Genomic DNA, 13,306 nt, shown 5'->3' with positions numbered 1-13,306 from the left:
TAATAAGCTGCAGCTGAACCTCTCTCCCCCTCCATTTAGAACTATTTAGGCAGCCAGAGCATCTAGCTAAGACATGAAGATGCCCAAAGGGAAGCCTTTGAAAAGGTGACCAAGGTGTTGTGGGTGGCCAACCCCTTGGCTAGGTTCAGAAGCAGCAGCAGACTCATGTCTCCATTGTCACACTTGTTCCTTCTCTTCTTCTTTAGGAATGTTCCTGGCTGAGATCATTGAGAAGTACTTTGTGTCACCCACTCTCTTCCGAGTCATCCGACTGGCTCGCATTGGACGTATCCTGCGCTTGATCAAAGGAGCCAAAGGAATCCGCACCTTGCTTTTTGCCTTAATGATGTCCTTGCCTGCCTTGTTCAACATTGGCCTCTTGCTCTTCTTGGTCATGTTCATCTTCTCCATCTTTGGCATGTCAAACTTTGCCTACGTCAAGCATGAGGCTGGCATAGATGATATGTTCAACTTTGAGACCTTTGGCAACAGCATGATCTGCTTGTTCCAGATCACCACATCCGCTGGCTGGGATGGCCTGCTGCTGCCCATCCTCAACCGGCCTCCTGACTGCGACTTAGACAAGGAGCACCCCGGGAGTGGTTTTAAGGGGGATTGTGGGAACCCTTCCGTGGGGATATTTTTCTTTGTGAGTTATATCATCATCTCCTTCCTGATTGTGGTCAACATGTACATTGCCATCATCCTGGAGAACTTCAGCGTGGCCACAGAAGAGAGTGCAGATCCACTGAGTGAGGATGACTTTGAGACCTTCTATGAGATCTGGGAGAAGTTTGACCCTGATGCGACCCAGTTCATAGAGTACAGCAAGCTCGCAGACTTTGCTGATGCTTTGGAACATCCTCTCCGTGTCCCAAAACCCAACACCATCGAACTCATTGCCATGGACCTGCCTATGGTAAGTGGAGACAGGATCCACTGTTTAGACATCCTGTTTGCCTTCACTAAACGTGTCCTGGGGGACAGTGGGGAGCTGGATATACTCAGACAACAGATGGAGGAAAGATTTGTGGCATCCAACCCTTCCAAAGTGTCTTATGAGCCCATCACAACCACGCTGCGGCGCAAGCAGGAAGAGGTTTCAGCAGTGGTTATCCAGAGGGCTTACAGGGCTCGCTTAGCACGACGGGGCTTCATCAGCCGAAGGCCTGTATCCACAAAGCTGGAAAACGGGGGAGCAAACAGGGAGAAGAAGGAAGGCACCCCATCGACGGCATCCCTCCCGTCGTACGACAGTGTAACCAAACCTGAGAAGGAGAAGCAGCAACGGGCGGAGGAGGGAAGACGGGAAAGAGCCAAGAGGCCAAAAGACGTCAGGGAATCCAAGTGTTGAGACAGTAGGATTGTACAGTTCCGACTCTTTGCAAGCAAAAAGGTTGTTTACAGACTTCCTGAGATGTATCACTACAGAAGAGCTGTGGAGACACTTACCTGAAGATCTTATACCAAACATAGTCTGCTTCCTGTGTGACAGCGTTGCATCTAAAGCAGTGAGCTCCCACCTCTTGAAGGGACCCTTTGCAACCAACCAGTTAAACACCCCCAAAATCAAGGATTAACAAAGGATTTTCTATCGTTTGGGCAGGTGGATACTGCATGTTCCACATCAGTCAATGCAACTTAGGACAAACAAGCAAACTAAACCACACACACCCGCACAGAACCAAAACCTGCTGCTGGGATTCCTGTATTTGTCCAAAGCAGCCCCTAAATGGATTTGATTTCCCTGTTTTGTTGATTATTCTTCTTCTTCTGGAAAGAAACCCCCAAAGTCACAATGTTCAAGGGTTTGTTCCTGCAAAACTAGGTTTGCATTTAGTGAAGCAGCAAAAAAAACCCAAAACCATAAAACACACAAAAAAAGAGGAAAAAGTTAAAACAAGTAGAACAAAAAAAGAGGCAGAACAAAGCAGCAAAGCCCCATTTAACCCAGGCCCTTCAGTTCTCATTGTTTCTTTGCTCTTCCTTAGCTACATTCTACTTTATCCATGGGCTTTACTTGGTTTGGGAGATGGGGTCATCGGGTACCTTCAGCCTGGGGCCAGCTCAGGTTGATCCCCCCCCCAAAAGTGCTCGTTCAATGCATGATGGCATGCCGTGACCAGGGACCATGCATGAGGAACCATGAAACCACGAGACACAATAACCTGTCCACAGCAGTGTGTCAAGCCATAAAGTCGAGGCACTCCACTGACAAGGTAACACTGGGTTTGGGATCTAACAAGAACCATGCCCTTCACCAGTACATCCCAGTTCTTAGCGCCCTTTCCTAGAGCCACCAGTAGGAGAAAAAGCAAAAGTGCAACAAAGAGATGAAATAATTGTGTGTGTATGTTTAATACATGTCTTCTTATTTGGGTTTTTTTGCCATCTTTTTGCACATTAAAATAGAATAACCAAACTAAATGCTGCTCTGGACCTCATCCAAGGGGAGATGATACAACCTGAGAATGGCTTCTTCTACTGTGTCACTAAACCCAAGCTCTAGGGCTTCAGTCCCAGGCAGTAAGTTCATTTGTATCCTCTATTTAGCAGTAATATTCTTCCTCAGCCTCCATCCTGCAGCGTGGACACTTTGTTCTGGTAGAGATAAGTGCTGAAGTCCTGTGTTATCTCTACTGGTAGAAACATGGGGAGCTTCCCCACAGCAATGCCACTTGTGGGGCTGGGGGACAGGGATGTGACTCGCAGCGGTCCGTTGTCCCATGGCCATCAGGATTCCTGCTCCGGGTGGGATGCAGAGAGGCAGCTTTTGGAAACCCTGAGCCCTTCCTCTCACTTGGAAGCAGGGAATGGCACAGGAAGGGCCACATCCCAGGGCTGAGACCCAGCTCTTGGGTGCCTTCACCTCCTTCCCATTTAGTGCTTTCATGGAGCAGCGCCCACCATGGGATGGGCAGGAATCAGAGCTACCTCTTGCCTAAGTCTCGCTGCAGCAGTAACTGGTGCCACAGGAACATCACGAGCCAAATCCAAGCGTTGCTTTTCCTCCATGACCAGACTCAGACCTCCCCCAGCTCCTGTTTTGTGGTGTCCTCATCAATACTCAGCCACTGCTCTGGCTGAGGTGTGTTTCTTCAGGGCCAGCATCGGGTGTTCCCACACGGCAGGGCAGCAGCACGAGGGGTCGGTGCTGCTCACCTCCATCAGGGATGCTGAGGTTGAGGATGGACCAAAGGAAGGGTACCCAGAATAGCAGGAAACAAAGCCCCAAGCCCCCAGGACTCAATGGCAGGATGAACCTTGGTTTGCATCATCTCACAACCCAGAGAATCCAAGGAGTCACTTGAAATCCCAAAGTCCAGCAGGAAGCCACCGGTGCCCTCGGCATCATCCATGGCAATGGAGCAGTCCTGCTGCTCCCAGCACCACAGTAAGGAACCTTTTCTATCCCGTCAGCTCTTGCCCCACTCGCTCCTAGGATGTGATGTATAATATAACACAGGAGAACCCAACAACCTCCATACACATGTACAGGCTACATTGTAAAACAGCACAAAACGAGGCAAATAGCTGAGAAGTGTGGTTGAACTTTTTAAAGATACTATTATAAATAGTGTAATATATCCTTTTATTTTATCAGCATGCCTTTTTGTAAATACAAAGAACTACAAAAGAAGTATAGAATGGCTTCTGGCTTATGCCATTGTCCATGGTTATCCTTATTTTTTTAATACCTTTCTGTTCTCCTTCGACTTTAGAGCCAGTGACTGTCCCCAAAGGCAAAAAGAGAGAAATAACCCCCTATTCCCTCCCCCAAAACGGCTTTTAAACAAAGCTTTATTGCAAATGATCTTTGCAACAGCAAAACTCTCCATTTTTGGGTTCCAATGTGCAATAAGTTGAGCACTTCTATGCAAGTTTTGGCTCAAGTTCATCGTTGTTCTTCAGCTGGGCTATTGACTCGTAGGTGAAGCTTGGTGCGTTGAAGCGTTCGTGCTGGCCATTGCATTCAGCTACTCGATTAATTTCCAATAAAAAGTCCCTTCAAACTCTGGATATAGATTGGATTTCTTTACCATTAAAACTGGGAGAGAGGCAGGAGGCCGCTGGGATCAGTCGGCATCATTGGGATGGGATGGGAGTGAGTTGTTGCTTGGTCCTTGTGCTCAGAGCAAGGTTTTGGTGGGGTTTTGGGTGTTTTTAACCCCTCTGTGGCCTCCCTAGGGTGGGTTTTCCATCGAGTGCTAAGCAATGGGGCCTCTATGGGAGGAAGGACCGAGCTTTGCTCCAAGAGCACAAGGGCCATTCGTGTCGCTCCAAAGTGGGATTTGGATCCTGGCGTCAGGGTTGTGGGAATGAAGCAAAGGGGGTATTGCCAATGCAAAAGATGGAGCCAAACCTCCAAGGAGCTCTTTAGACTCCCCCATGTCCAAAACTGGGTTGATTTGGGACTGTGTTCTTCTGAGAGCAGAGGGAAGGGTGACAAATCCCAATTCCAGGCGCTTTATTCCCTTCTCTTAAAACAGAGAGGCCAATGTTGAACCAACCAAAGGAAACTCAACCCATGATGTTCCACAGAGCCCACACTTGAGCTGGAGTCTAATTTGCTGCTGCAAACAAACCCCTGTTAAAGCTGTGAAAGCTCAATACAGTGTATTAGAGGTTGCATGGTGGCTCCTCATGATCTTACCCAACATGATGAACAATCACGTTACTATAAGCCAAAAGACAATAAAATAAAGGTTACCCTTTTCACTCCACGAGGGAAGGTTGTCTTGGTGTCCCCATTATTTCCATCCTCATCCCCTTCCATCTCCCCAAAGGCATTTTAGGGTGGTTTTATCTGGAGTGTGCAGAGGAGAGCAGAGTAAGATGCAGTGGAAGCTGTTGGAAGGGAGTTTGATGTGTTCCTTGGTGTTGGGGCTCTGTGGGTACCTTGCTCTGAGCTGCCTGTGCTGGGTCCGTGGGGACTGATGCTGTCAGTGCCCTTGGGCATTGTGATGTGATGGGGATGTGTCCATGCACAAGGGATGGTTCTGCTGCTGCTGCCCACCTCGGACCTGCTCTGGCAAGGGAGGACGTTGGTCTGCAGTGCTTCACCTCTGTTGCTTGTACTAAAAGATGGGCCAAAGCAGATCTAGGAGGGGGGTGAGGCACTTCCAGAGAAGCTGTGGCTGCCCCATCCCTGGCAGTGTTCAAGGCCAGGTTGGACACAGGGGCTTGGAGCAACCTGCTCTAGTGGAAGGTGTCCCTGCCCGTGGCAGGGGGTTGGAACTGGATGAGCTTTAAGGTCCTTTCCAACCCAAGGGATCCGTGATTCTGTGATCTAGAGCCACCAGTGAGCCCGTTGCCAGTGGGTCCCTGTGAGACCATCGCATCCCTGTTGGCTTCTTGTTTTCTCCATGCATCCAGTGGGGTTCCCCATGGAGTGACAAAGGGCTGCTCAGTGGGGACCTTACCCGTGCTCGGGGTGCAAGTGTGGGGTCCTGCTGCTCAGGAGGGCCCTGCACACCCCAACCCAGCATCAGCCCATCCAGCTTCTCCCGCTTCGGACCCAAAAGGCTGAGCAGGGCATAACTCCAGGTGTCAGCTCTGATTTAACTTGAGGTTGTTGCAAAGTCAAATGGCTGAGGGACCACCTTGAAATGATGTTTCTTATTCGAGTTTGAGCCCAATTTATTCAACCAATGTGAGTTTTGCTGCTCGGTTCAGGCCAGGTCGCTGCATGTCGTAGTTCTAGAGGCGAGTGTGAGCACGAGGGTGCCTGTGGCAGCAAGAGGATGCTCGGACACCCCATCTGTGAACCGGGTGTCTCCGTCCCTACCTCACAGGGGTGTTGTGAGGCTCAGTCAGTGACTGAGTGTAACACAGCGCAGAGCTGGGGGCACCGAGGGTTGCGGGGGGTGACAAAGATGCTGCTATCAAAGTACTCCTGACCCAGCATCTCCCCACAGAGCTCCTCTCCCTTCGCTTACCCTGTTCATGACGCTGGCGTTGGCCCCGTGCTGGTCTTACCCTTCCGCTCCTCGGTTCTGTTCTGGTTTACATGGAGAAAGGAGGCTGAAGGGAGGGAGGAGGAAGGTGGTAAAGCAGCGGGCTGGGGGTTCAATGTCTGATCTTTGAGTTCCTTTGTACTGTACATCTTTTTACTTTGGAATTTGCAATAAAGAGGGATGTCCATCTTGTTTTAACAACTTCTCCTGCCTTCCCTGTCGTTCTGTTCCCTTTGCGCACCCCAAAGCCCTCAGTTCATACAGGTCCTAGAGTAGAAACCAAGAGGATCACTTGGGGACCTCCAGCTTCTGTGGGTTTAGGGCTATCACACATATATATCTACATCAGCACCGTGTGCCGATGTTCAGATAGCTGCAGTTTTCCCGGGCCCCATCAGCAGCACAAACCCCATCCAAGCCTCCCCATAACACGCAGCTACGGGGTTTGAGTTCCTCTGCAGATGTTCTTTGGCTCAGAAATGGGTAGGAAAAGCTAAACCTGCAATGAGATAGAGGCCAAAAAGAGAGCAAAGCCTGCAGCCCATCGGCAGCTCATATGGCTCCTCAGCACACCCAGCTCCTGGTTTCAGGAAAGCCAAGGTTATCACCCAGAGCACGAAGCGCCTCTACAACAACACTCAATCAGGTCACTGGGTTGTAATTAACCTCTGCTGTGACTAATGAAGCCAAGGTGCTGCCTCAGCACATTGACCCAGCAGAGGGGGTTTGTCCCCTCCTGTGGCCAAGGGAGCTCGGCTCCGTCTCTGGCATCCAAAGACAACCAGGAGCATCCCCAGCACAGCCGGAGGCTACGGCTGGTGGGCATCCAGCTCCAGCAGCACCCAAGCCAAGGATGGGACCCTCCCTGCCCTGAGGAACACGCGGGGTCGGTCTCTGGGTCCCAGCCCCTCCAGTGAAGCTTTATTGGGTCTCTGTTTTGGGAGATGCTCCAGCTCGGTCACCATCCCCGTTTCAAGTAGCATCCAAGCCCAGCACCCAGCAGCAGGATGACACGGCAACCGTGGCGAGGAGGACGGAGACGAGGAACCCCCCGAGGATGCCCGAGGCCACGGGCACGACCCAGCCCAGGAGGCTGCGGGTGTACGGGGGGGGCGGGCGCCTCTCCACCACCAGGTCCCCGAGGTCCCCGCTGGGGGCCCGCCTGTCGCGCTCCCTGCCGCGCCGCTCGCCCTGCAGCAGCAGCGGGGAGCTGGAGCGCTCCATGGCGCGGCCGTACCCCTGCACGTTCCGCCGCAGCTCCAGGCTCCGGTCCTGGTTCAGGTTCTTCCCTAGCTCCCGAGCGATGTCGAGGCGGCCGATGCGGCGGAGGCCACGGGCCAGGCGGTCCCAGGTCAGCGCTTCTGCCGCTCGCCCCAGCCAGTCCCGGAGGGTTTCCGAGCATCCCATGGGACCGCGCAGGTCCCGGCGGTGGCGGGGGGGGATGCGGTTGTTCTCCTCAGAGAGGCGCTGCAGCTCCCGCTCCCCCAGGTCATCCGGGCCCGACAATTGCAGCCGGAGCCGGAGGCACTCGGACGGGGACAGCAGGTCAGCGATGCGGCTCATGGTGTGGCTGCCCACGTTGGCTGCCACCGTGTCCTCGCACCGGCTGCCCGCGGCCAGCAGGAGCAAGATGAGGCCCACGGGTACCAGCATCGACTGGGTGCTCCTCGGCATCAGAGTGTCCCTGGAATGTGGAACCCCGCCCCGCATCTGACCTCACAAACCGGCATGTTCCAGGGATGTGTCCCCTGTTCCCTGGTGCATTGTCCCATGTCTCACCCCAGGACTGAGCATCCTGTCCAGCTCAGCCCTGTGCCTCCAGCCTGTCATCCCTGCCAGCATCCCCACCTGCATCCCTGCCAGCAACCCTGCCTGCATCCTGACAGCATCCCTGCCTGCATCCCTGACAGCATCCCTGGCAGCATGCCTGCCTGCATCCCTGACAGCATCCCTGACAGCGAGCCTAAAGCATCCCTGCCTTCCCTAACTCACCCTCCCAGGGTTTAGGCTCCAAGCACCCACAGCATGGGGACAGACCATCTCCCAAAGGGCCTCCCGAGGCAACAGCAGCAGCTCCCCTTTCCCTCCCTATGGAGGGAACCCACCTTTCCCTCTCCCACCCCAAACAGATGGTGCAGGGTTGAGTTGAACCAGCGCGGGTTTGCTCAGGGACTGGGTAAGGACCCATAACCACGAGGTGGCCCTGTACCACCAGCGCGCCCACGTTATAGCAGGGTAGGATAAAGCCAGAGGAGGACGGAGCCTTCCTCCCGTTTCCCGACCCATCCATCCTCCGTGTAATTTATTCATAGCTCCATAACCTCAGGGGTCCCAATAAGAGGCCGGAGCTGCCGCATTGTTCCGGATGCACCAGCGCCAGCACAAAGGCTCCAGGCACCTACTGGCCAGGAAGCTACTGCGTCCCCTCTGGCATGGGGATACAGCACCCCATGGGGCTGGGAAAAAGCCACTTTTCCCTTTATTTCCGTTCATAACAACAGCAAAGGGTGAGAATCCATCCCTGCGGCAGGGCCAAGGTCCCCGTGGCAGGGGGTTGGAGCTGGATGAGCTTTGAGATCCCTTCATCCCAAACCATTCCAGGCACGTTCAGGTAATCTCTTTAATACTGTGTAATACTTTTCTTCTTAAAATACAGCATTTCTTGAGGTAGACCATTACAGCTCAAAAGCATTTCTTATTCTTTCTTCTTTTTCAGCCATTAATAAGCCATGAATTAAATACTTTCATGTACAATATGTTGCAAAATGAGGTAGAAATGGTTACAGAGAGTGTACAAATATGATAATAATAATTAATAATAATAATAATAAGTCTTCAGGAACCCAGGACCACTTTTTGGAGGAAGAGGAGGGGAAGGTGACTGCCCTCCCCCCCCCATAATGCCCTTTGCACCCACGCATGCTCCAATGGGAAACTGCACCAAAACAGTGGGAAACCATCCCAAAACTGACCAATGCAATGGGGGGAGTGTGTTCTGCATGTGCAGACCCTGAGGTTATGGGGGGCTGCTCTGAGATGGCCCCAGAGCAGTTGCATCCCCCAGTTACAACATAGAGCAACAGAAGAAAGTGATAAAATGAGTTGGTTTAATTGGAGACAAGAAATGAACCTCCCCCATGAGATGCAAAGGGACGTGCGGTGGGGTCATGCTCTGGGTGATGCATGATGCGATGGTTGGTCGGTGAGGGGGAACCCACTCTCAGCCCAAACCCTGGACTGTTTTGGGGTGGAAAAGCGGTTTCCTGCAACTTTGTGGTCACCACCAGCCTCTGCTGGAGCCTCTTGGTGCTTGGAGGATGGTGGGAAGCCAAAAACTCCCTTATTTGCCATGGAAAGGGAGCAGGAACCAGCCTGATCCAAAAAGTGGTGCCCCAGCTCCCAACCTACGGCACGAACACTCTGCCCCTTGAAGACACGTTACTCCACCAAACGTTACGAGAACAATGTTAACCCAAAGGAACTCATGGCATAAGAGATGTGAAAAGCACCCAAAATACATTCAACTTTCCTCTTTGTAACAGCTTCAAGTTTCTTTTTGTCTTTCCTCCTTTCTTCCTCCAGCCCTTTTGGAAGCAAATGCAATGAAGCAGCTTTGTCCCAGGTCTGAAAACTCTTTAAAAAGCTCTTTTCCTACGCAAAAAGAGGGTTTTAAACACATTCTTTTCTGGTTTTGCTGAGGTAATTCTTTTCCTGAGTAGTTCAAAAGCAAAAAACAAACCCAAAATCACTACATACCTTACAAAAATAAAAACCCAAGTCTAGGAGATCCATCTACAGCCTTTAACTCCAACCCCCCCGGTTTTGTGACTTTCCCCTCCCCATTCTCTCCTGGATCATGGCTGCTGGTGCCATGGGCGAGGGGCTGCTCTGCTCAAGACGCCCGAGGTATTCCTGTTAGGAACAATCAAGGGATATCAAATGGAACAGTAAGAGTCAAGCTGTTGGGTAGCTGAGGCTGGAAAAGCGGATGCGGAGGCGCCTCTGGCCCCACATCGCTGAGCCAGGGATGGATGGACGGGAATACAATAAATAGGTTATCCTGAGTTCAGTGGGCGCCGGAAAACCAAGGAGAGGAAAAGCCCAGCTGAGGCCAAAGGAGTCGGGATGAGGTTTGGTTATTCAGAACTAGAGCCCCCCCAGACCCCAACGCAGCCCCTCCAACCGGTCCCGGCGCCTTGGGATGGGGCAAAGGGTCCATCCTGGTGCCCCACACGGTCAGTGCCTGGTGCCGTACAGTTTATCCCATTCCAGGAACAAGTCCAGCTCCTTCTGGGAGGCAGCGGGGCGCACCTTGCAGAACGCCTTCTCCAAGTCCTGGTAGGAGGTGGGCTGGAGCTGGCCCTGCAGCCCGTGCAGCGTGGTGGCCCCGGCGTGCTGGCAGAGCTGCACCAGCTCGCTGCCCGTGAAGCTCTCCGTGTGCTGCACCAGGGAGGACATCTCCCGCTCGCTCAGGCAGCAGCTCTGCTGAGCCAGGGCGTGATGGAGGATCTGCCTCCGGGCGATGCTGTCTGGTGGGGAGATGTAGAAGCGCTTGGCGAAGCGCCGGTGAGAAGCTTCATCCATGCTGCCGGGCCGGGAGGTGGTGCCGATGATGACCACGTTCTGCTCGGATGAGGTAGAGATGTTGTCCAGGTAGGAAAGGAGTTGGGACTTGAGGCTGCTCACGTCCTCGCCAGCCCGGGCCAGCAGCATGGACTCAGCCTCAGTGATGAGCACCACGGCGGGCTGCCGGCAGCTGGCCACGAAGAACACAGTCTGAAGGATCTTCTCAGCTTCGGCTTTCCAAGTGGAGAGCAGGGTTGTCCCGCTGAGCTTGAGCAAGGTGGAGCCCAGTTGTGTGGAGATGCAGCGGCTCAGCAGCGTCTTCCCCGTGCCACGGGGACCAAAGAGCAGGATGGTCCGGGGTGGCCGTCCCGCCCCAGTGTAGGCACCGGGGCGCAGGATGGGCCACACCAGCTCCTCCTCAATGGTGGCCTTCACAGAGACCTGCCCGGCGATGTCTGTCCACTGCACGGGTGGTCCCCGCTCCACGATCTTGGTGTTCACCAGGTCCAAGACCAAGGGGTCGATGTTCTTGGGTTGCTCCTCCACTGCTGGGCTGCTGAAGAGCGGGGCTTTGGGGGGCAGCCGCAGTGGGAAGGGGGGTCCTGGCTCAGCTGCCCGCTCCCCATTGGCAAGCGGAGCATCCCCGGTGCCATAGGGCGGTGAGACCATGCTCTTCATGGGCTGCCCGCTGTACTTGCCCGTGTGCTCCTCGGCATTCCCGGCTCCCGACGGCCGCTTCCCGGGCTTGAAGGCCACCTGCGGGGACTCGGCGTTGCCACTGAACCCATTGCCCCGGCACTCACCGTTGTCTGACATGGGGTAGGGGGACTTTGGCTGCTCGTAGCTGTATTTCCTATACCTGCCCTCCCCTTCATCCTCCCCGCCGGCGATGTCGAACGCCTTCCTCTTCAGCGCTCCGGCCGCCTCGGTGCCAAGGGGGGGCACAGCCAGCGGGGCCAAACCAGCACCCTGGTACCCATAGCCAGGGACACCGGGTGGGCGGGCAGCGGGCGGCGGGGCCGGGATCGGGGTGGGCGCCGCGATGCCGGAGGGCAGGTAGGAAGCAGAGGGATGGGGCGGGTGGATGCTCCCGTAGCCCGGCTGCGGCGGGTAGCTGCCGGCGGTGTAGTTGTACATGGGGCCGGAGGAGCCATAGCCCGGCACTAGGGCGGGAGATGGGTGCGGGGGCTGCAGGAGCCCTGAGCCATGGAGGGCAGGGGGGTGCGGAGGGGGCAGCGCTGCTGCCGGCTGGGTGCAGTAGCCAGAGGGCAAATAGGTGCCGCCATAACCTGAGGGATACTCCTGAGATGATCCAATCCCGGCGGAGCCGGCGGCAGCTCCTCCGCAGGAGTTACCGGCATACATGGGATCGGTGAGGCCGGCGGGTACCACGGGGGAGCTGCCGAGCCCAATGGCCCCACCGCTGGCAGGGGGCACCACCCCCTTGGTGCTGGGGAGCCCATCGTGGATGGGGGTCAGCGGGTAGGTGCCATCGGAGCCGTGTGCCCCCGGCCAGGGCTCGCCGTCCCCCTTCTGCCCGTTAACCGGCCCGAAGGCTCCATCGCCGTAGGCGCCGAGCGCCGGGCGCTCGTAGGGCGCATCCAGCACCCCCGAGTACTTCTCGGCGTACCTCTTGAGGAGGTTGGAGGCCGTGAGCGCTGAGATGTCATCGTTGGCCCAAGCGTAGTTGAAGCGTTGGCGGGTGCTGGGGTAGAGGTCGGGTTTGTGAGCTGGGGACGAGGTGGTGGAGGAGACGTCGAGGTGCTGCTCCGGCCACTGGTTCAGGGACTGGGCATGCTCTGGTGACCAGTGCATCTTCAACAGACCTGTGAGGGACAGGACAGCGCAGGGTGAGACCAGAGACAGGGATGAGCTCCAAAAACCACCCTGGCAGCATCATGGAATGGGTTGGGTTGGAAAGGACCTTAAGATCATCCAGTTCCACGGGCAGGGGCACCTTCCACTAGAGCGGGTTGCTCCAACTTGGTCTTGAACACTTCCAGGGACGGAGCATCCAAACCTTCTCCGTTCAACCCATTCCAGTGTCCCACTACCCTCACAGGGAGGAACTTCCTTATCTCCAACCTGAACTTCCCCTGTTCCGGTTTAAACCCATAACCCCTTGTCCTATTGCTCCAGTCCCTGATGAAGGTCCCTCTCCAGCATCCTTGTAGCCCCCTCCAGACCCTGGAAGCTGCTCTGAGGTCTCCACGCAGCTTCTCTTCTCCAGGCCCAACGTTTTCAGCCTGGCTCCATACGGGAGCTGCTCCAGCCACTGATCACATCCTGACTGCACGTGTCTCAGTTATCCTCACACCCTGGCAGGCTGGTGGCCGTATCCCCATCACCCCCCTTTGTGGGACCCCCCCATGCCCTAACACCCAATGCCTCAGGGGACGGATGAAGCAGGAGCCAGGAGGGGACCTCATGCTGCATCCATCTCCTCCCTCAGCCTTTAAGCCACTTTGTGGCTACTGCACAATTAGATTACTTAAGGCTTTAATTGACTTAGATGGCATTTGTGCTTCCACTTTGGATATCAAACTTCCACAAGAGGATTTCAATAGCGGCTTTCCATGGCTTGAGCCAGCCTCCTCCCTGCATTTACTGGCCATTATTAACGTGCTCCCAGTAGATAAACGCTCAGCCTGCGGGAAAGGGCCCTTTTAACACACACAAAGGAGAACGTTGCCCATCCTGAGCCCGGACGTGGGACCTGCCTGGGATGGGGCTTGGATGACTCCAAGAGGAATAAGACTCCTTTTAAACATGGCTTTTTGTAA

The 13,306-nt window shown here is 54.7% G+C and overlaps 2 protein-coding genes across 9 annotated transcripts in view; one reads left to right on the top strand and one right to left on the bottom strand.

The window, feature by feature from the left end:
* SCN8A (sodium voltage-gated channel alpha subunit 8) overlaps positions 1 to 4,020 on the top strand; it is a 46,524-nt gene extending 42,504 nt beyond the window's left edge. For 3 of the 7 annotated variants that reach the window (XM_030510433.1, XM_030510438.1, XM_030510437.1), the window contains one exon: positions 207 to 4,020. In XM_030510433.1, the coding sequence (XP_030366293.1) occupies positions 207 to 1,354 (1,148 nt within the window). In that variant the 3' untranslated portion in view covers positions 1,355 to 4,020. The remainder of the gene's footprint in view (positions 1 to 206) is intronic. The other 4 variants (XM_030510435.2, XM_030510436.1, XM_030510434.1 and 1 more) reach the window with 2 other exon arrangements.
* Positions 1 to 13,306, bottom strand: part of FIGNL2 (fidgetin like 2) — a 29,490-nt gene that overhangs the window by 6,273 nt on the left and 9,911 nt on the right. Inside the window, exon 2 of one of the 2 annotated variants that reach the window (XR_003994837.1) lies at positions 9,995 to 12,349. Coding sequence is in view for 1 of the 2 variants with exons in the window: in XM_030510449.1 (XP_030366309.1) it covers positions 10,194 to 12,338 (2,145 nt within the window). In the remaining variant the exon portion in view is untranslated. Of the gene's footprint in view, positions 1 to 8,687; positions 12,350 to 13,306 lie in introns of those variants that run through there. The other variant, XM_030510449.1, reaches the window with a different exon arrangement.

The sequence above is a fragment of the Strigops habroptila genome, chromosome 23 (assembly GCF_004027225.2).
Source record: "Strigops habroptila isolate Jane chromosome 23, bStrHab1.2.pri, whole genome shotgun sequence".
Lineage (NCBI taxonomy): Eukaryota > Metazoa > Chordata > Aves > Psittaciformes > Psittacidae > Strigops > Strigops habroptila.
This window is presented reverse-complemented; position numbering and strand designations above follow the sequence as displayed.